Consider the following 22648-nt stretch of genomic DNA (forward strand, 5'->3'; position numbering starts at 1 on the left):
ACTTTTGATCAATTTAATGCATCCATCCAAAACATAACACCAGACATATGATCGGTAGTGTACAAAACCACTGCTTGAGTAAACACACATTTGTGTAATTTTGACAAAATCAGAATCCACTAATCTTACCGTTTTCTCTTTGCAACATTTTCTTTCACTTTGATATTTTTACAAGCACTGAAGATACTTAACCGGGAGTGTCAAGCAGGGCTGGGACTGCATTCTATCTGTGCATTGTGATTGTGTTAAACGACTTGAAGGACCAGTTTAAGATCTTGTTAAGCAAATAGCTGTTCCATGCATCTCATTTCCATGGCAGTTCAGCAACTGTAAAAGAATTTCACTCTCAGCATGATGAAGCTTTCCACTGACTCACTATGAGTTTTCAGCCATAATAAGCAGCACACTTAGCAAATGGAGGTGAGAGCCACTCCCACCACACCGTTGGAGACAGTTGTGCGTTTGTTTGTTTCACAGGTTCATGGTGATACCTGAAGATTGAGTTGGCACCTCCTCCAATACAAGAACCTTTGAACACTGTCACACTTTGCTGTTTGTCTTTATTGCTCTTTTCTCCTCCCTTCTTTCAATTACTAATAACATCCTCCCCCACTTTTGTTCACATTCCCCTTCTCTTTCTCTCTCCTTCTTATTTTTCGCCTTATTAGCTCGGCTTTGTTCAAGCTGATGACCACAACAGATTAGCTCTGCATAACAGACAAAGAAGCAAAGGTAGTTTTATAAGAAACTAGTGCTTTTGACCATTTTGATTTATAATATCTGCACGATGCCAGCCTGAAGCTGCAGTGAAATGATAAAAACAGCAGTTCTCAGCCTCCATCAATCCCAATGAACATACAGCAGCCAGATATAAGCAGCTTAAGGAATGGAGGAATGTACTGGCACCTGCTTGTCCCCGGCAAACCACAGTGTTTTTGTGTGAGGGGCGACCTTCAGGATTACAGCAAGAATTTCAATTTCACAGTCTTTTGCCCTGTGCTTGAAGCCACAGGCAGGCTTGCAAACTCTAATCTGTGACGGTAAAAGGGAAAAATATATCTGTTCTGGAACCTAATTGTGTTGGATTCATAATTTTAATGATATTGATTTTGATTTAGTCATGTAACCTTTGGTTTAGTAACGAGGAAATAATTAGTATTGGCTGCTGGATTGTGGAATAATACTGTGAGGAAGTTCAACAGGGAGCAGTTGGAAGGCCATAGTGTTTTGATACCTGCTTATTAGGTAAGTGAAGAACCACAGGACAAAGGTGGACTGAAATGAAACTCCTCCCATAGTCTTAGGGCTGGGCTGGGCTTGCATTGAGACAAGACAGACATAGACTGTTGCCTGTCAAACCTGTTGTCATTTCTCCAGAAACGTTCAGTGGCCTACTCTGTATTTTGAGATCACTTGTGTTCGACTCACCTGCCAAAATGATGGAAGAAGTGTCTATTGCTGTTGCTTATGATGCCTATATTATTGACCAAATGTCAGAGGAGGAGATCCTGGCCAGTCTAGTGGTGGAGTCTCTACCGAAACAAGTGGTAAGTTCAGCAACTTTGGACCTCACGTTTGTCACATGTTGACTTAAAGCTGGCATGCTGGAATTTTTAATGGAGTAGCACAACAGCATGGTTATTTTTTTCAAATCTCTTTTAAAAAATATTAGTGTTTGTGATCAATTATTGTTAAAATGTTTACTCCTTGGTGATCACAAACATAAATATTATAATATTATCATAAATATATGTACATGGTGTACAATATATATATATATACACACATTTTTTTAAATTAATACAAAAAAATCATTATAAAATTGCAAAAAGAAATGCTCCTGCAACTATGAACTTAACATAAGTACTTAAGATGTTACTGAACATTCCTTTCATGCCTTCAAAATTTTTGCACTTGATATGATCTAAAAGTTTAATAAATACGTACATGATGATATATAAATAATATGTGTGTGTGCGTGCGTGCGTGTGTACATTTTTATATGAATTAAATACATAATTTAAAAAATATTATCGATAAAATTGCAACTATGAATATTATATAATCATTACTTAGAAGATGTTAAAGTACATTCCTTTCATGCCTTTTAGATTTGCATATAGGCTACCTGATATGATTTGAAAGTTATTTGAATCCCCTTTTTAAACAGGTGCCATCTAAGAAGCCAAAATTAAGAGATAACCAATTGCAGCCAGAAGACCCACTCGACAGGTACGAGGTAAGTGATCACACCCTGACAAAAACAAAAAGCTTCCGTCCTGCTCTGCAACACCCATATCTACAAAACTATAGCTCTTGCATAATCATGCATTGAATACTTCAGGGTTGTAGTTTTGTGGTATTTTCTTTCTTTTTTTTCTAGAGAGAAAACCGTATGCTTCAGGAAACCAGTTTGCGTCTGGAGCAGGAAAATGATGATCTTGCACAAAAACTTGTCACCAGCAAGATTGCACTGAGGACTGCTTTAGATCAGGTCTGTCTAATTATTACGAGTTATCATGCATATGCAACAGGCTAGTTTCATTTTCTGTTTTATTTGCTGTGCATGTTTAGATAGATCTGGTGTGTTTTTTTTAGACCGAGGACCAGGTGGATGAATTAACCAAGGAGCTGTTAAAAACCAAACAGCTTCTGAGGATTACAGAGGAGGAGAAAAGGGGAAAGGAGGAGGAGGCTTCACAGGTGCTTTAACATCACTGATTTGAGCAGTAAAGTGTTTGAACAATCTCTGTGAAAGAGAGCTCATGCTTTGCCCTTGTCTAATGCATTGATGTGTTCGACAGCTAAAAAAGATGTTTAGGAGAGAGCTGGACAAAGCAGAGTCAGACATTAAGAGATCAAACAACATCATCGCCGACTACAAGCAGGTAAACATTCAATCACACCTCCACATATTCAATAAACATTGTTGCATTTGATGCCGACTTTCAGCTCATTTTCTTGGATCCTTTAGATTTGCTCCCAACTGAACACTAATCTTGAAAACCAGAAAGCTCAAGCAGACAAAGAGCTGGCGGTTATCAAGGTAAGAAACAAACTGACCTCAAAGCAGCTTGACCTTCACCGTCAGTCTTACTGTAGTATGATGTTTCTCTTTAAACAGCCTATTTTCTCACATACACTGTATATATTTTATTATTTCAGAGCAAGATGCTGGAGTGTGAGCGGTGCAGACACATCTTTAGTATGGATGGATCAATTCAGCAGTGCTCTGAGAGTGAAGAAAGCTCTGCTCAGGAGGAAGTGAAGGCCTCTCTCAGAGAACAGGTCCAAGAGTTAGAGAGAGAGCTAGCCCAGACCAAGCTACAAATGGTGGAGTCCAAATGCAAGATACAAGTAAGACATAAAAGCCTGATGAAAAGCATGCGACTTGAAACTTGAAATGTGACTTGTGAGAAGATTTTTTAAATATATTTTTCTTAGTGCTGTCAATCGATTAAAAACATTAACTTGATTAATCACACTTTTTTTCTCATTAATCACAATTAAAAACACTTAAGTTTTTTTATATGTTTTATATTGTAGTAATTTCACAGTTAATCTCCAAATTAATGTAGAGACAACATAAAGGCAATATATTTTAAATACTTGTACTTTGCATCTTTTTATGAATGAAGGTCAGTATCACTGATAATGTTATTAATACAGCGATGTCTGGACGAAAATTTTATACATTAATTATAGCCATTCAACATTACAGTGTAATTGAAAGCTATGATTTATTTTACATTTATTGGGCTTCAAAAAATATTACAACTTTTAATTTAAGTGAACTTCAAACAATCCTCACATAAACCCATAATAACTGTGCCCTTCCTTTACGGTGGCCCAGTAGTGCACAACACAACGAAATTTAAAAAGCAAACATAAGTTCACAACACAACGGAAAATGTAAAACACAAAGAAATAAAGCCGCAACACAACGGAAATGCTCCCGACCACTAGAGGGATCTCGGAGCGCGATAAAGTTAGTTTTCCATGCCACTGTTTTATAGAGTCAGCAGTCTAAAAAATATATCAACACCACAATTAGTTTTACAGTATGTAGCTAACCATTGTATGTCGACATTCATTAATTCAAAATCACCTACGTGCATTATAGCTGCATTTATAGCCTACTCTAGAATGCTTTGACGCGATACCACAGCGCATGATCCCTGAGGGAACATCCGCCAATTCCTTCAAGTTGTTAAAACGTATAATTTGTATTAATTAAACAATGGCTACATACTGTTAAAACTAATCGTGGTATTGATATATTAAGACTGCTGACTCTATAGAATAGTAGCAAGGAAAACTAACTTTACCGCGCTCCAAGAGCCCTCTAGTGGTCGGGAGCATTTCCGTTGTGTTGCGCTTTATTTCGTTGTGTTGTAGCCTACATTTTCCGTTGTGTTGTGGCTTATTTCCGTTGTGTTGTGGCTCATTTCTGTTGTGTTGTGGATTCATATCGTTGTGATGTGAACTTATGTGTGCTTTTTAAATTTCGTTGTGTTGTGCACTACTGGGCCACCGTAGTAGCCTACACACGTTAACGTTAACAGCCCTAATTTTTCTTCTACCTTTTTTTACTCTATATTACTTTACAACATTTGTAAACATTTCTGATTCTGGCAAAGTCTTTATTGATTAACCAAGAAAAACAGAATTTGAATTTTTCATATAAATATAAAATGAAAAGTAAAATAATATAAATGAATATAAATGACATAAGGTGTAAAATTATATGTTTTTACATTGCTTTAACTCATCAAAATAAGTTATTTATAAGCTACAATAAATTATATAAACATAATATAAACATTGCAGTTGAAATGACTTAAACATCCAAGTTGATGGTACTTAAAAATTTTAGTTAAAATTTTTTAAACCATGGGCAATACTTTTACAGAATTCATTAATCTATTTTAATACATTTTTAACAATTCAAGTTTTATAAATAAACATTTGTTCACTTATTGTGAATAACATGACTCAATGAACAATAGTAAATTTATAAATTAACATTCACAAATGCTGTTAAAAATGTTGTTCATTGTTCATGATAACTTACGTTAATAAATTGAAGCTTATTATTAAATGTTACTGAAGTGTCATGTAAATGATTTTAAATGCATACATTTATGCTAAAAAAAATCTCTTTTTCATCATTTATTTATCATCTTGATTTCCCAAGGAGTTGGAGCACCAAAACACAGTTGTGACGACTGAACTTCAGGCTGCTAAGAGCACATGGCTCAGAAAAACTCTGGACTCTTTCAGGACAGCTGCCAGTGGCCATCAGAACTCCTCTCAATCAGATTCAGCCTGGAGCCCCACAAATAACCCCCATTCCAGCTGGGTCACCAGAAGGCTCTCCTGGGCCCAACGAGAAGGGAGAGCGACCAAAGTATGAAAAGGAGGAGCATTCTACTAGTGGAGAAGAAAAATATTTCATGAGAGCACTCCTGAAATGAGTCTCTCAGATGATGAGAAAGCTATTCTCTCAGACCTTAGGGCCAGTTGCATAGTAACAATAGTCACAATGTTAATTCTGAGTCTTAAGTAGTCTGACCAACAGTTAGTCAAGGGGTAATCTGAAAAGACTTACTTTTCATTTTCAAACTAGACCAATTTACCTGTTTAACTTTCTTTAAAAAAAAAGTTATGACCAGTCTTAAAGAAAAAAAAAATTACATGGCTAACTTTTAAGACTAATTTAATACGCAACTAGCCACAGAGGACATTATCCACCTTAAGAGCTAATTTGATGTGTCTGGTGTCATCCGCTTCCAGTTACTTTTAGCTGTACAAAACAGCTTGTAATGCTGCCTGATACTGCAAACTGCTGTTTCTTTTTCCATGTTATTTTAATGTATAGTGTTGCAATTATAAACACACTGGTTTGTAGCACTTGGTTATTTTTCTAGTTATTTACCTATAGTGGCTAATGAACCAGAAGTCTCACAAATTCACAGAAATTAGCTTACTTCTGCAATGCAAAACAAGGTGGAACAACCTGTATGGTTGTAGACATTGGGAATGAGAGGATTCTTAAAGGATGGGTGATAGGAGTAGATATCTGCTCCCATGAGATGACTGCAACATATCAGTTGCTCTAAAGGCAATCTCTCATGAAGACTGTATGAAGTTTTTGTACTGTGAGTTTAAGCATACACTGCAAAAAGTGTTTTGCAACTTATTATGCTTCTAAATGAACTGGTTTTTAATTTAATTTCACTAAATCAACCTAACTACATTAGGTTACATAAACAAAAGTACTTTTTATGGGTTAGATCAAGTACAAACAATTGTCTTCAAACATATTTACGGTTAATTGATGGTACTTTGTGAATGTATTTATTTCATTATCTTCCACAACAAATAAACTTCATTTATAAACTACAAATTTTTCTCTCAAACTGAAAAGAAAGCTTTGAATATTAGACATCTGATTGCATGTTTTGGATCACCAACAGTTTGCATGTTAAGAGCAACAGTAGAAATGTCAACAGACCTTACACAAACAAAGATGCATTTGTCACCTAAAACAATATGAATGTAAACAAAGAGGTAATTTCTAATTTCTAATTCTAATCCAGAACCTTCTACTCAGACCTCTCCTCTGGATTGTAAAGATCATCAAAAAAGCCCTCAGCGGATCTGAGTATCTGAACAACAGCGTTTAGAAGCAGTATGTCAGTTTGAGGGTCTATTTCCAGTTCTTGGCAGTAGTTCTTCACTGGGATCACAGCAGACATAGAAACTCCAAGCTGAGCGCTCACCTCTTGCACCTGTCACAAAACAGTTCAACAGAAATACTCAAGAACAAGATGTGAAAGAGAACAGTATAGAATACAGACATTAAAGTCATTTATATTCATTTGTACCATTTTGTTGATATAGTGGCTCTGGTAGACATTTTTCAGGTCTTCTGCCACTAAGGGACAGGCCTCATCCACCTTAGTGAGCAGAACCAGCTGAGGAATACCTGAAGTACAGAATAACACCTTAAATGCCATAAAATCCCAGAGATCATTAAACTATTGGGTGAAGCAGCCCTAGTGGTTAAAGATTTGTGTTAATTGTACAGAAGAAGTGACATCAAGAAATGCTCAGAAATGGACTTTACCTCCTGTTTCTTGAGAGAGGCTGAAAATCTAATATTCTATTATTTAAATGACAAAAAACACTCATATCACTTGAAATGTATTTAAATCTAATTCATTATTGTTATTTCCTCACCCAGCTGGTTGGTTTTCTTTCGAAAAACCGCGAACTTGTCATTCATTTTGTCAGAGAGGAGCTTGACTTTGCTGGAGTCGATCACATACACCACACAGTGAATCTTGTCCTTCAGGTCAGGAGATTTATGGAAATGAGGGGAGTCTGGTTGTATAGGCATTGATGGGTTAAACTAAGAAAAAAACATGTAGTAAAACTTTAAATCATTAAGAAGTGAGACTGAAAATACTAATAAAACATCTGCCACACTTAGTAACTGTTGTTATTACCTTTCACCAAAAGTTCTCACCTGATACCTGTCTTGAATGTGACCCTTCAAAATACTGGCAAAATCATCTACATCCAGACCGCTGTTCAAACCCTCCTCCAGACCCATCGAGTCACACAGAGTGAAGGGAACATGGCTGACTCCGCTACCTGGCTTTATGTGGTAGGTACGAAACTACAAGGCACAAATATTTAGCAATTAATTTAAATACAGTATAGAGATATCCAATCACAATATATCCCTCTGTAAAATATCAGAGGTAATTATCAGGGTATATTTCTACCTGAGTAGTCAAACTGGTTCCAGCAGCGCCAGTGTTGGCCTGGTTGCTCACATAACCCTTGAATACAGAGTTGATAGAGTTGAAGAAGCTTGATTTCCCAGCCCCAACAGGACCCACCAGTAGAATCCGAGCATGTTTAACTGAGCTTAAAGAAGGCTTCCATCCTGAGATGATGCTCAAAAGCGCCTTCCTTCTCCTAAAAATATTAATTTCATTGTCAAATTCCTTAAGGAAGTGAGAAACATTTTGTAAAAGACCTTGAACTTAAAATAAAGAAAACAGACCAAATTAAAATCTAAATTACTAAATACACTAAATTTGCTTCACTCACTCAGAGTTCCACTGCACATTTCTCCATGGTTTCTCCATGAGTCCTCCACAGTCTGGTGAGAATCCAAACCAGAGTTATTCACACAATCATTACTGAAGGTGCACTATTTTCTCAGCAATTATCTGAAATAATACAAACCTTCAACTCTGTACACCTCACATTCTGTCAGCTGTAAGTCATTCCCATACATCTGCTGTGGATCGAATTTGTATGCTGCTTGATTACTGTAGACGGTGGCTGTGTTATTGTAAAGAAACACTAAAGAACCGAAGTTCGGACCATTGTCAGTGAAAGAAAACTGGGGATTTCCACTGAACACTCGGAGAGGATCTTCTTTAACCTCTTTGTCATTAAAGCTGAAGAGAAAAGCTTTGTCATCCACAACATTTTGACCAGTTTGACCATAATCTTTGCTAGTAAAAGCTCCAAAAACATATCCAGACTTATTGTAAGCTACAATAACAGTTGGTCCCTGCTTATTACACTTTTGGTGAAATGTATTGATATTGTAGCCATGCACACTGGCTTTGAACAGCAGGCTGAGTCTGTCATGGCTGAGCAAGGAGCAGAGCTTCTTCCTCTGCCATTTGGTCAAGCTGGATGTGATGGTGGTGCTCATAATGATCTGAAAAACATTCAACCAACATTTTAAAGCATGCTGTTATAATGGAATGGAAAGAAGATGTCCTTTAAAAGTATTTTGAATATATTGTAAAATATGCATGCAACTAGCCTATATAAAAAAGAGCAACGTAGCCTAGCCTGTGTAGGCTATTATTTCACCCATGCACCCAAATTCATCCGAAATGACTCAAATAATTCAAATTATATTAAGTATGCAAATGAAATTAAAACAGCTTACGTTGGAACAAGTAGTCAGAATCTCCTGCTTTCTTTCGCAACCCCGAAAGAGATAACTTTCGTTTTTAGGGAAACGCAACTTGCGGTACGTCGTAGCCTACGTCACAAAAATGAAACGCGTCGTCGTAAGTTTGGTTCTGGCAGGTTCGGTAAATCAGTGATGTGATGTTTCATAATTAAAACACTCGAATAAAAACTAGTTTAGTAATGACACCTAATAAAGCTTCTATCAGACCAAGATGTAGACAATCTCAAAATTAAGGACATTTCGGATCTTTAAACTGTAGCTCTGCTGCCCTGCAAAAAAATAAAAATAAAAATAAAAATAATAATATTTGTAATAGGCTACATTTATTATGATAATACATAATAAAATTAAGTTCACGGTTCTCTAATGGTCACATGGTAAACAAATAAAATACATATCTTGTTTTATCTATTTAGTCATTTTTTATTCTTTTCATTTGAAAATTGTATCATTTGAAGAAAAAAAAAAGTGTAGGAAACCCTGACGTAATGTAAAATTTAATGCACTTCATGTTATTCATATATTTTCTTTCTTTTTGTATTTTCCTTCAAAACTATATTTCATTCATTCCTGTTCAAATCAGTGTGATAAATGAGTTAGGTCAAAAGTAATCTAAAAGTAGTCAGATTATATCACCTTAAATGTGTAATGTAATGGATTATACTAAATACAATATTTGTCATGTAATTTGGAATCAGTAACTGACTACAATTGCACTGCAAAAGGTGCAACAAGGACACATGAAGCCAGGATGCAATTATATTGAAACATTTAATACAAAAACAAATTACAAGAAGCAAAAGAAAACTTGTTTCATCAGAGAACCAAGAAGGTAAAATAACTCGAAAAGGCTTAACAGCAAATTACCAAAACACAAACAAATAACAATAATAAAATAATAAAGCAGATGACATTGGAAACCAAACACATTCGATTTACAAATGCGTCCGCTCTTAAAAATAAGTAACACAGGTGCACAAGCGTCCCTACACTAACATATACTCAGAGAGATGAAAGGAGTAATGATATCATGCATATACAGAGAGAGGGAAACACTCAAAGCACAGACTGTAACAAATATAAATGTATGCGTTTAAAACCAAAAGATTCAATTTGTTAATACAAATAATAGGCTACATCCATCTTTAGGTCAGACAAGGAAAAGAGACTGAGCTCTACTCAGACCTCTCCTCTGGATTGTAAAAATCATCAAAAAAGCCCTCAGCGGCTCTGAGTATCTGAACAACAGCGTTTAGAAGCAGTATGTCAGTTTGAGGGTCTATTTCCAGTTCTTGGTAGTAGTTCTTCACTGGGATCACAGCAGACAAAGAAACTCCAAGCTGAGCACTCACCTCTTGCACCTGTCACAAAACAGTTCAACAGAAATACTCAAGAACAAGATGTGAAAGAGAACAGTATAGAATACAGACATTAAAGTCATTTATATTCATTTGTACCATTTTGTTGATATAGTGGCTCTGGTAGACATTTTTCAGGTCTTCTGCCACTAAGGGACAGGCCTCATCCACCTTAGTGAGCAGAACCAGCTGAGGAATACCTGAAGTACAGAATAACACCTTAAATGCCATAAAATCCCAGAGATCATTAAACTATTGGGTGAAGCAGCCCTAGTGGTTAAAGATTTATGTTAGTTGTACACTCAATCCCCAAAAGAGGTGCTCTTGAGAAAGGGACTTGACCTCAGGTTGCTTGAGAGAGACTGTAAATTGAATTTCCATAATTTAAACGACAAAATACACTCATGTCACTTTAAATGAATTCAAATCTGTTTCATTATTGTCAGTCACTCACCGAGCTGGTTGGTTTTCCTTCGAAAAACCACAAACTTTTCGATCATTTTGTCAGAGAGGAGCTTGACTTTGCTGGTGTCAATCACATACACCACACAGTGAATCTTGTCCTTCAGGTCAGGAGATTTATGGTAAGCAGGGGAGTCTGGTTGTATAGGCATTGATGGGTTCAACTAAGAAAAAGATATGTCAAACATCTTTAAATCATCAAGAATAAAAAGAAAAATTATTCCTGTAACTAGCTAGTAAAACATCTTCTAAACCTATTATGTTTACCTTTTACTGAAGTTCTTACCTGATACTTGTCTTGAATGTGACCCTTCAAAATACTGGCAAAATCATCTACATCCAGACCTCTGTTCAAACCCTCCTCTAGACCCATCGAGTCACACAGAGCGAAGGGAACATGGCTGACACCACTACCTGGCCTTATGTAGTACGGAACTACATTGCACAAATATTTTTAATACAGAACAGAGAGGTGTAATCAGAGGTGTAATAATCAAGTTGCACTTCTACCTGAGTAGTCAAACTGGTTCCAGCAGTGCCAGTGTTGGCCTGGGTGCTCACATAACCCTTGAATACAGAGTTGATAGAGTTGAAGAAGCTTGATTTCCCAGCCCCGACAGGACCCACCAGTAGAATCCGAGCATGTTTAACTGAGCTTACAGAAGGCTTCCAGCCCGAGATGATGCTCAAGAGCTCCTTCCTTCTCCTAAAAACATTAGTAATTATAATTGTCAAATTCCTTAAAGGTACAATATGTAAGATTTTTGTAATAAAATATCCAAAATTTCCTGCAGTTGTGCACTTACAATATCCCAAAAGTTCCCAAAGATTTTTAATTTCAGAGAAATTCCAATTTTAAATAATGGTTCGTCCCTGGTCATTGCCGCCTGTCTGTCAATGACGTAATATCCGCGTTATCCCTGGTTTCCGCTTGTACTGCCATAGTAACCATGGCGACAAACGCAGACAACTGCGTTACGTATAGTGGCACGCTCACGCTGTTGTTGTTTCGTTCAAACATTATGGACCGCGGCAAGCAGACTTTGGGACAAAAGGAGAAATAAAATGAGGATCAATATCAGCGTGGCGTTTTCGAGATGCCGAGAGCTCCACGTCCGCGACTAACTTCGACTTGACAGACACGCCACTCTTGCGTGTACTTTATTAGACAGGTGAGCAAATGTACATAAAACTAATCAATGTTATATAGCTCAACATGATGAAATGTTAGAATATGATCAGTATGTTATTCTAACACCGTGTCTACACGCGACGCGATAAAATTCCAGCGACAGGCGGTGTGTCTGTCCACACTAGACGTGACGCGACTGTGAGACGCCACAACGTCAATCAAAAATCACAGCCAATCAGAACAGCGTGTGGGCGGAGTCTCGCGACAAGTGCACAGCACTAGAGAGTAAACTTGACGACACTTGCAAGAAAATGGATAAGTAGCTACATAATCAAATTCACACATATTACACCATTTAAAAAATACATAGGCTACTGAGTTACTACAATCTTTGTCAAATAATACACTTGTTTGTTCACAGTTTTAACGTTCTTGTTTCCATTTGTTTAATTTCAAGAGCTGAGGTGAATTATATCCATTGTTGCTTTTACAGCTACAAAGCTGGAGCACTAAACGACATTCAAAGTCACATTACACGCTTTTGACATTAAATAAAGATACACAAAAGATACCTTTTATCGTGTGTCGGTGTCCTAACTACACGCGACGCGACGACGCGACACGCGATAAAAGGTATCTTTTCCATGTTAATCAGAGTTTTTGTCCGTAACCAGGCGCGACGGCGACACGCGACGTTTCTAATTTAGAAACGGTTTCTATTTTTCTGCGACGTCGCGCTGAAACATCAAAGTGTTGCAGTGATAATCTCAGGTACTGTTATGTGCTTTATTTAATGTTAAAAGCATGTTATGTGACGCTGAATATCATTTAGGGCTCCAGCTTTGAATCTGTATAAGCAACAATGGATATTCACCTCAGATCTTGAAATTAAACAAATGGAAACAAGATTATTAAAACTGTGAACAAACAAGTATCAAAGATTGTTTTAGTAACTCAGTAGCCTATGTATTTTTTAAATGGTTTAATATTTGTGAATTTGATTATGTAGCTACTTATCCATTTTCTTGCGAGTGCTGTCAAGATTAGTACTCTCTAGTGCTGTGCACTTGCCGCGAGACTCCGCACACACGCTGTTCTGATTGGCTGTGATTTTTGATTGACGTTGTGGCGTCTCACAGTCACGTCGCGTCTAGTGTGGACAGACACACCGCCTGTCGCCGGAATTTTATCGCGTCGCGTGTAGTTAGGACACGGTGTAATGTTGATCTAGCTTACTGCCAGTCTCATACAGCCAACAAACTAACACATTGAATAACATTATAACTTTCAACACACTCAGATGCACTTTAGGGCTGCCAACTCTCACGCATTGACACTTTTCACACGCTCTCACGGCACACATCCATTTTCTCACGCACAGAAAAATTGCGGAGCAAAGAGGTACTTTAATATTAAACTAATTCTCAGCTCTTAGATTCCGTAAATTTTATTACGAAATTCAGACAAAAATGCGTTTGGCGCTTGTAACTGTGACGTGACAGATCGTTGAGCGCCTCAGTTCAAGTGCACGTGAACCGATCACCTGTTACTTTTTTATTTAAAGATGCAGTAGGCTACAACTTACCGAAAGTATACATAATATCGACCAATTAGTGTTTTTCAACCACGGAAAGAGGTCAATATAACATTTATTTATTTTTATTTTGGCTCCTGCGATGGGTAGGGGGGCGTCCCATCCCTGTGCGTTGAGCCGACCAGATGAACCAGTTGTTTCCAGTGCTGACGGTCTTGTGCCAGCTGCTCTGCATCCTCCATAGCAACTCCATGTTGTTGGAGGTCGCCCGCAAGGACGTCAAGCCATCGGGTGCGGGGTCTACCTCGTGGTCGTCTCCAGCCTGCAGCCTTCGGATCAAACTGGAGAATGGCTCTTGTCGGATGGTCAGGAGGATGGCGGAGGACATGGCCAAACCAGCGGGTGCGACGTTGCGCAGCCAGGCAGGATGCTCTGGACTGGCATGTGCGGGCTCTAAGCACTTGATTGGAAACCCGCTGGGGCCACCTGATGTTCTCGATGGTTCTGAGAGCCCTGCTATCAAAGCCATCTAATCTTGCAGCCAGTGTCTTATTTAAGGGCCAAGTCTCCGAGCCATAAAGCAGGATGGAGAGTACTGCTGAGTTGTAAATCCGGATCTTCGTCTTGCGTGAGATGGTCTGGTGCCGCCAGAGTGGTTTCCAGAGAGACTGCAGGGCTGATGCAGCCAGGGCTCTTCTGCGGGTAATTTCTGGTTTTAGGTCCCCGTTGTCTGTCACTATGGATCCCAAATACACAAAGTTCTTGACAGGCTCTACAATGTTATTGCCAAGCCGCAGGGAAGGTGGATGCGGTCCATCACCGACATACATGAACTTGGTTTTCGTCCAGCTCACCTGGAGGCCAAGCTTCTCAGCCTCTTCACTGTATATGCCCAGAGCGTCTCTCAGCTGGCTGTAGGACGTGCTGAGCAGGATGGTGTCGTCAGCGTACTCCAAGTCAGTCAGGTGGTAACTGCCGAAGTTCACTCCGGGGACCCGCTCACAAACCCTGGACATCAGATGGTCAATGATGCAGTTGAAGAGGTCAGGAGCAGCCACGCAGCCCTGGCGAACGCCACTGGAGATGGGAAACCAGTCTGAGTCTCTGCCGTTGATACGGACACAGCTCTGAGCGTTGCTATAAAGCAACTTGAACAGGGCAACGATCTTGGGTGGTGCTCCAAGGGCATGTAGGATACTCCACAGTGAAGTATGGCAGACGGTGTCAAAGGCAGCCTTAAGATCTATGAACCCGATATAAAGATGGCGATCTTTACGGAATTCATAGGTCTTCTCTATCAGCAAGCGAACGGCGGAGATTTGGTCTGTTGTGGAGCGATTAGGCATGAAGCCAGCCTGCTGGGGACGGCGGCTGCTTCTGATGGCTGGGAGAGCACGGGTGAGCAAGATCCTGGTAAAGAGCTTGCCGGGGATGGAGAGAAGGGTAATGCCTCTGTGGTTGCCGCAGACTAGCCTGTCACCCTTACGTTTCCAGAAGGGCAAGATGACTCCTCTGGTCTAGTCGCTGGGAATCCTCTCTGTCTCCCACACCTCATTGAATATGTGGGTAAGCCACTCGACGATGCTTTCACCGCCTGATTTTAGCATCTCAGCGGTTATTGCACAGATGCCGGGGGCTTTCCTGTTGTTAAGTTTTTCCAGAGCGGCTCTGACTTCCTCAGGTGTGACAGGGTCTGTACTGCAGACAACACTAGGGGCTGCAGCGTTAGCGGCCGATGAGATGGCGGGATCAGCCGGGGAGGTACCGTGCTGCAGAAGGAGGCTGAAGTGCTCTTTCCAGCGTTCGAGGCAGTTTGCTTCAGTTGCTATAAGGTTGCCATCAGAATCTTTCACCAGGGCTGTCTTGATGCGTGGGCCATTACGGGCTTGGCGCAGCAGACTGAAGACACGGCTCATGTTGTTGTTATTGGCCGCGGACTCTAGGTGTTTAGCTTCTGCTTGCCAGAACTTCTCCCTATCCTCAGCTATAGCCACATTGCGCTGGCGGTTCAGTCGCTGATACTCCGTCAGGTCACCTCGGAGCCGGGCCTCCCTCCGCTGGTCAATGATGTTGAGTGTCCTCTCCGATATCCAAGGCTTATTCGGGGAAGGTTGAAAGCATCCAAAGACATTGTGAGCTGACTGGATGACACTTTCCTTGAAGGTCTTCCAGTCCTTCACCTTGTCGGTAGCCAGGTTATCAAAGGTGCGGCGGATGGCGCAACTGAAATATGTGGCGATGTTTGGATCACTGAGTAAGGAGGAGTCCAGGCGAGGCTTAGTCTTGGTGTGCTGGTTGGCTCGCAGCTTTAACTTAAGCTGGGCCACCAGGAGGCGATGGTCTGTGTTGCCAAGCTCTGCTCCTCGGTACACACGGCAGTTAGTGACAAACGGCTTCCAGCGTCGTGAAATGAGGATATGGTCCAGCGCTTTCCTGGTTCTGCCATCTGGGCTGTACCATGTCCAGTGATGGATAAGCTTCCGGGGAAACCAGGTATCAGCAACGCAGAGGTTGTTGTGGTGGCAGAGAAGGAGAAGGCGGTTACCGTTGTCGTTTGTGGACCTGTCAGCAAAGGTTGTGCCGACAGGTGAGCCTGTGGACCGATCACTGCTGGACAGAGTGGCGTTGGCATCAGTGAGGATGATGGTGATGTCGTGTGGTGAGGCTTGGCCAACAGCCTGATGGAGTTGGTCAAAGAAGACATCCTTCGCATCCTCATCAGCGACATCGGTGGGGGCATAAGCAACGATTACTGTCATCTTGCCGTGTTGGTGGAGAGAGCGGGCCGACAGTAATCTGTCGCTCAGGGGTGTCCAGCTGATGAGGGACTTGCGGAGGGCCTTTGGGATGGCAAGTGCCACACCATAAAGGCCTGTCCGTCTTTCGGGACCACTCCAGAAGTAGCAATGGTCGCCTGCTGTTATTTCGCCATTGCCGTGCCATCGGACTTCACAGAGCCCTGCCAAGGAGATGTTATAGCGGCAGAGCTCTCGGGACAGCAGGGTGGCAGCTCCGGGGCGAAGAAGTGTCTGGACATTCCATGTGGCGACTCGGATCCTGCGACGAAGGTTGATCCGTACTCGTTGGTCGGGGGCAGGCTGGGGTCCGTTACCGTGTTGGGAAGTCCGGCTTCTTTCTCTGATCGGTTTCGTAACAAAAGAGTTTCTCCTGGGTGTGTTGTTAGCCCTCCGCAGGATAGTCGGTTGGTGGGGCTGCCACCTCACAGCGTACCGACATGCTGGGGTCTTTGTTTGTCTGGAACCTACCCTGGAGACCGGCCCGCCTAGGGTGACCCTACCAGGAGCGAGCTCCCGACGGTATCGCTCTCCAGGGTCACTGGAACGCGCAAGCCCCCTCGCCACATCAAGGCCAGACCCGAGAGAGGGTATACATAATATCGACCAATTAGTGTTTTTCAACCACGGAAAGAGGTCAATATAACAGCAGGAGAAAAATTATGTCACATAACGTTACATTTACCTCAGGAAAGCCATTTAATGACCATTGCATGTTAATTGAATAGAAAAAATAGCTAGAGAGATTTTGCTGAGCACTATATTACATATTTATTATATTTTTACTTATGTCATTAAATAATTGTTATTATAACAAAAACTGCATTATATTTAATTTGATTTGTTATTTTTAACCTTTAATAATACCAGCAGATTGGGCCCTCTATGTTTACAGCATTAGGTGAGATTATTTTTTTAACCTTTAATCAGTGTTAAAAAAGGACAACACTTAAGGTGTTTGGGGTCAAAATGACCCCAAACTTTTAAAGAGCGATTACATAAGGAAATATACATTTTTATATGGAAAACTATATATCATTTTTTTTATTTACTTCTCAACTATACATTTATGCTGTGTTTTTGTGGAAATTTTGAAGTTTTTTTAACTATTTACTGCACAATTACATAACTAGGCCATAAATTGGCTCATGAAAAAAGATATTTTAAAGAAAAAATCACTTAAATGATGATCTTAATTAAATCTAAATAGTTTTTGGACATTGCTCTATGTGTTAGGGATAGAATACTGACATCTGCTGGTTTGTGGAAAAACTTTAGAAATTATAATTAAAGAAAGAAATTGCAATGACCACATATATCCAATAGAGGCCCATAGAGACTCATTCATTTTCTCTTCATTTTTCTTGATGCTTAAACTTCTCCTCACAACTTTATGATATATATTTTGTGAATATTTATTTAAACATTTTGAAATACATAAAAAATATGTAGTTTTGTCAGAGTTATAATTTGTTGTTGTTTTCTGATATATTTTGAATTATCTTGCTTTTGCAAATTATTATACATACATTTACAAGTCACCACTATGACATGACTGTAATGTGTGTGTGTGTGTGTGTGTGTGTGTGTGTGTGTGTGTGTGTGTGTGTGTGTGTGTATGTGGGTGGGGGGGGGGGCAAGCTTGTTCCATGTTGCATAATTATGTGACATTTTTCAGATTTATGCCAGTTTAGTTGATTTTATTTGCCAATTTCTATAAAAATGCTCTCTGTTGCAGTGACATACGTGTGTGTTTGTGTGTGTTTGTGTGTGTGTGTATGAGATAGAAAGTTCATTCCACTTTGGGTTTATGCTCTAGGACCAGAGCTTGATTTAAATGTAATTTTTTTCCGATTTATGCCAGTTTTGTTTATTTTATTTGCCAATTTCTGTAAAAATGCTCTCTGTTGCAGTCACATACATGTGTGTGTTTGTGTGCGTGTGTGTGTGTGTGTGTATGAGATTCGTTCTACTTTTTATTTATGCTCTAGGACCAGACCTTGGTTTATTTGTAAAAATTTTCAGATTTATAATGGATTTACTTTTATTTTTTTGACAAACAAAATTAAAAAAAGTCATTTTTTTCATTTTCCCATTCATTTTCAATGTGGGGTCATTTTGACCCCAAACACCTTAAATGGTAAAAAAAATTTTACACACCTTTAGAACAACCAAATCAAGCCCAGTTTTTTTGTGCATGTTTAGATAGATTATTTAGGAAAAGTCACAGAGTTTCATGCCCCTGCGATGAAGGTAACACTTTTAAAAAATGAAGGAAAAGTCCATTGGGGGCATTTTGACCCCAAACACAAATTTAAAATAAACATGTATCCAAATGAGTCAATATTGAATCAAAATCGGAATCAAATCACAAGAATGGAATTGAAATCTTGAAATTTTTGTCAAGCAATAATAAAAACTGTATCCTACCAGTCATTGTACAATGTAAACATCGTAACATGTTGTCACTAAACTTCATACAATTTTATTTAGTTACCAAATGTTTTGACAATCACAATCACAACCTACCCCTACCCCCCCCCCCCAAAAAATCTCACTCTAAGCTAAACTCAAAAGTTGGCAGCCCTGAGTGTGATAGTGTAGACCAAATGAAACACCGCTGCGTTACCTCACAAGTTTAATTCTTCAAATAAACTGACCTGTGTGAGAAGTATTTCTGCACTTGCAGGTAGTTCGGTAGAATGAAATGTCCTTATTCCTTTATATATGCGGGACTCGCGTCGCATGTGGCGCTGATATCAGTCTCTCATTAGCAATTGTGCCATGCACCACAGTCATGTTAAAAACATCAATGTATTCACTCATCTATAAACATTATTAGATCCATCTGCATGACAAGTTCCATAATTCCGCTTATGCATCATCAACCTACGGCTTTGTTATTGTTAGAGGTTAGCGACCGCTAGTGGCGAAAAAAATTACATATTGTAGCTTTAAACAATCCTGAGACACAGTTAGTCAGAAGCATTTCATAAAGACATTGATATTAAAAACAAAGAAACCAGACCACATTGACTGATGAATTATTTTTAAGAAGACACTGAATTTGGTTTGCTTCACTCACTCAGGGTTCCACTGCACATTTCTCCATAGTTTCTCCATGAGTCCTCCACAGTCTGGTGGGAATCAAAACCAGAGTTATTCACACAGTCATTACTGCAAGTGCAATACTCTCTCATAAATTATCTAAACATTACCACAAAATAATACAAACCTTCAACTCTGTACACCTCGCATTCAGTCAGCTGTAAGTCATTCCCATGCATCTTATGTGGATCGAATTTGTATGTTCCTGGATTAATGTAGACGGTGGCTGTGTTATCGTAAAGAAACACTAAAGATTCAAAGTTTGGACCACTGTCAATTAAAGCATTCTGTGGATTTCCACTGAACACACGGAGAGGATCTTCTTTAACCTCTTTGTCATTAAAGCTGAAGAGAAATGCTTTGTCATCCACAACATATTGGCCAGTTTGACCATAATCTTTGCTAGTAAAAGCTCCAAATATATATCCAGACTTATTGTAAGCTACAATAACAGTTGGTCCCTGCTTATTACATTTTTGGTGAAATGTATTGAAATTGTAGCCATGCACACTGGCTTTGAACAGCAGGCTGAGTCTGTCATGGCTGAGCAAGGAGCAGAGCTTCTTCCTCTGCCATTTGGTCAAGCTGGATGTGATGGTGGTGCTCATAATGATCTGAAAAACATTCAACCAACATTTTAAAGCATGCTTTTATAATGGAATGGAAAGAAGAGGTCCTTTAAAAAGTATTTTGAAAAATATATGCTACAGATTACCATCCACACCCAAATTCATGTGAAATAATTCAAGTAATTCAAATTGTCACATTATAAAAAGTATGCTAAATGTAAATATTTAAATATAAAATATAAAAATGCATTGATCTTGCAAAAAAATAATATTTTATGAAATCAGCTCACCTTGGAACAAGACTTCAGATTCGTCTGCTTTCCTTCGGTAACCAGAAAAATAATACTTTCTTTTTTACTGAAAAATGAAATGGCGGTACAGGTTTGCTTAATTGTGATATTTCCAGTAAACCAGTTAAGCGCAAAACCTCACCCTGCAGTCAATTTCACAGTCAAGTCAAGTCACCTTTATTGCTATAGCGCTTGCCATCCCACAACCATGAGTTTGTTCAACTAATATCATGCTATACCGGCCCCTGGACTATGAAGTCCTAAACTAAAATAGCCTAAACAAGATTTATTTAAAACCAACTGTGCTAATCTGAATTAGCATGACTGAGGTTGTCTATAAAACATGGAATGAACCATGAAAAGCTTAAAATGGTATGGAACAGTGTCCCGGTTCCAAAACTGCAACTGTGTCCCGTCCACACCCAAATTCATATGAAAGAATTCAAGTCATTCAAATTGTCACATTATAAAAAGTATGCTAAATGTAAATATTTAAATATAAAATATAAAAATTCATTGATCTTGCAAAAAAATAACTTTTTGTGAAATCAGCTCACCTTGGAACAAGACTTCAGATTCGTCCGCTTTCTTTCGGTAACCAGAAAGATACTTTCTTTTTTACTGAAACTCAACGTTGTAAAGGCACGTCATAAAAATGAAATGGCGGTACAGTAGGGTGACCAAACATCCTGTTTTCCCAGGACATGTCCTGTTTTCACGTCCTGTCCTGGCCGTCAAGTCAAGTCAAGTCAAGTTTATTTATATAGCGCTTTTCACAACGTAGGTTGTATCAAAGCAGTTTCACAGTATTAAATTAAAACAATACATCAATGTTTGTTTCTAGTGGAACGTCCACATTTGGTAATGCTGATCAATAGGATCGTTGATTGATTAATTAAATTAAATATCCCCAAATATCCCCAACTGAGCAAGCCAAAGGCAACAGTGGCAAGGAACCGAAAAACTCCATCAGGTGACCTAATGGAGAAAAAAAAAACCTTGGGAGAACCCAGGCTCAGTTGGGGGCCAGTTCTCCTCTGGCGTTTATGAACTAGAGGTCGGATTTAACTGTAAGATTAAAAGTATTATATGAATGCCTGGCTGAAGAGATGCGTCTTTAATCTAGTTTTAAACTGGGAGAGCGAGTCTGAGCAACGAACAGTATCAGGAAGACTATTCCAGAGTTCTCTTACGAGAGGTTCTCTCGTATTGCGTAAGTAGCTTACGCAGCGGAAAGTCTTCTTTCTCGAGATACTGAAGCCAAAAAATTATCCTTAATTTTTAATAATCTTGTCAACGCAGTGCAGCAGCATGCAGACCTAGGGCAGGCAGCTAGCGTGCCCATTGGCTGCCCTGCGGCAACTGCAGCAGCCTATCGCTGAGCCCTTGTCGTGACGTCACGACCAATGAGCGCGCTTGGCGCGCTTCATGCGTCACAGCCCGCGAAAAGGGGTGTGGCTTAGCGTATATAAGCAAGGCTCAGAGGCTGCTTCACTGATTTCTGTCTTTTCAGCGAAGCTCTCCGCATCGCTGGACTCTGAGGAAGCCGCCGTCGAATCAAGCGACCAGCACGCCGAGGATCTCAGACTGAGGAAGCCGGCCGCCTTCGCCGCCTTCAGCTTTCCCTGCCTGCTCCGCTATCCGGCGAATATATCCTTTTATTGCTCTGTGTTGTGTGTGTTTGTGTGCTCGCTCCACGACACACTCTGCATCTAAAAGAGCGTGAGGCGTTGTTGCAAATGCCTCGCTCATTCTGTGGCTCGTGCAGAGCCGCGCTCAGCGACGGAGACCGCCATGTGATCTGCGCTCTCTGCCTGGGCTTCGACCACGCAGCTCACGCCCTCTCTGCGGGCGGCTGCGAACAGTGTGAGGACTTGCCGATGTCGACCCTGCGGGCTCGACTCGCCATGTTTGAAGATCCTCCCCCTTCTCCGGCTGCCTCTACCGGGCCGCGTAAGAAGAAACGCCGCTCTCAAAGGCTTCCCGAGCCGGCCACGACGGCTGAGTGCTCGCCGGATCCCCTCCCGCGAGCCTCGCCTTCTCCTTCTCCCCCGCCCTTCACCGACGCGCAGCGGCCGGCCTTTGCCCGCACTGCCGTCGCCTCAGGGGATGAAGCAGATGACGCCGCTGACAGCTGCTCTCTGCTGGCTTCAGACAGCGAGGAGTGGTCGGGCTCTCACCGCTCCGCCTCCTCGACCCAGGAGTCTAGCAGGTCCCGCGCCAGTGTCGACGCGGAGCTTCTCCGCCTCCTCACCAAAGCGGTCGACCGACTGGGACTGGACTGGTCCCCGCCTAAGGAGCCTGCACCGAATCGGCTCGATGGGTGTTTTCTGCCTAGCCGCCGCCAAGCGCCAGCCTCTAGGTCAGCACCCTTCCTGCCTGAG

The 22648-nt window shown here is 40.4% G+C and overlaps 2 protein-coding genes and 1 pseudogene across 3 annotated transcripts; 1 reads left to right on the forward strand and 2 right to left on the reverse strand.

Moving 5' to 3' along the window:
* The first annotated feature begins 937 nt into the window (after nucleotides 1-937).
* Nucleotides 938-5485, forward strand: rabgap1l2 (RAB GTPase activating protein 1-like 2). The gene is made up of 9 exons (XM_079875816.1): nucleotides 938-1245; nucleotides 1378-1547; nucleotides 2171-2239; nucleotides 2384-2494; nucleotides 2599-2703; nucleotides 2805-2888; nucleotides 2975-3046; nucleotides 3166-3357; nucleotides 5198-5485. The coding sequence occupies exons 2-9, from the start codon at nucleotides 1437-1439 to the stop codon at nucleotides 5414-5416; spliced, it is 963 nt and encodes a 320-aa protein (XP_079731942.1). The 5' UTR covers nucleotides 938-1245; nucleotides 1378-1436; the 3' UTR covers nucleotides 5417-5485.
* Nucleotides 5198-9108, reverse strand: LOC307161203 (interferon-induced protein 44-like). Its single transcript, XM_079875814.1, has 8 exons — nucleotides 8990-9108; nucleotides 8266-8752; nucleotides 8128-8179; nucleotides 7797-7992; nucleotides 7535-7687; nucleotides 7246-7417; nucleotides 6891-6991; nucleotides 5198-6794 (listed from the first exon to the last, which is right to left on the reverse strand). Exons 2-8 carry the CDS (start codon nucleotides 8744-8746, stop codon nucleotides 6609-6611), a joined length of 1341 nt encoding a protein of 446 aa, XP_079731940.1. The 5' UTR covers nucleotides 8747-8752; nucleotides 8990-9108; the 3' UTR covers nucleotides 5198-6608.
* Nucleotides 9109-9770: 662 nt separating this feature from the next.
* LOC307161204 (interferon-induced protein 44-like) lies at nucleotides 9771-20114 on the reverse strand (annotated as a pseudogene). Its single transcript, XR_013824069.1, has 7 exons — nucleotides 19533-20114; nucleotides 19383-19434; nucleotides 11347-11542; nucleotides 11123-11271; nucleotides 10829-11000; nucleotides 10474-10574; nucleotides 9771-10377 (listed from the first exon to the last, which is right to left on the reverse strand). The product of XR_013824069.1 is annotated as an interferon-induced protein 44-like (transcript).
* Nucleotides 20115-22648: the final 2534 nt, after the last annotated feature.

Source organism: Squalius cephalus (assembly GCF_949319135.1).
Source record: "Squalius cephalus genome assembly, chromosome: 7".
Classification (NCBI taxonomy): domain Eukaryota; kingdom Metazoa; phylum Chordata; class Actinopteri; order Cypriniformes; family Leuciscidae; genus Squalius; species Squalius cephalus.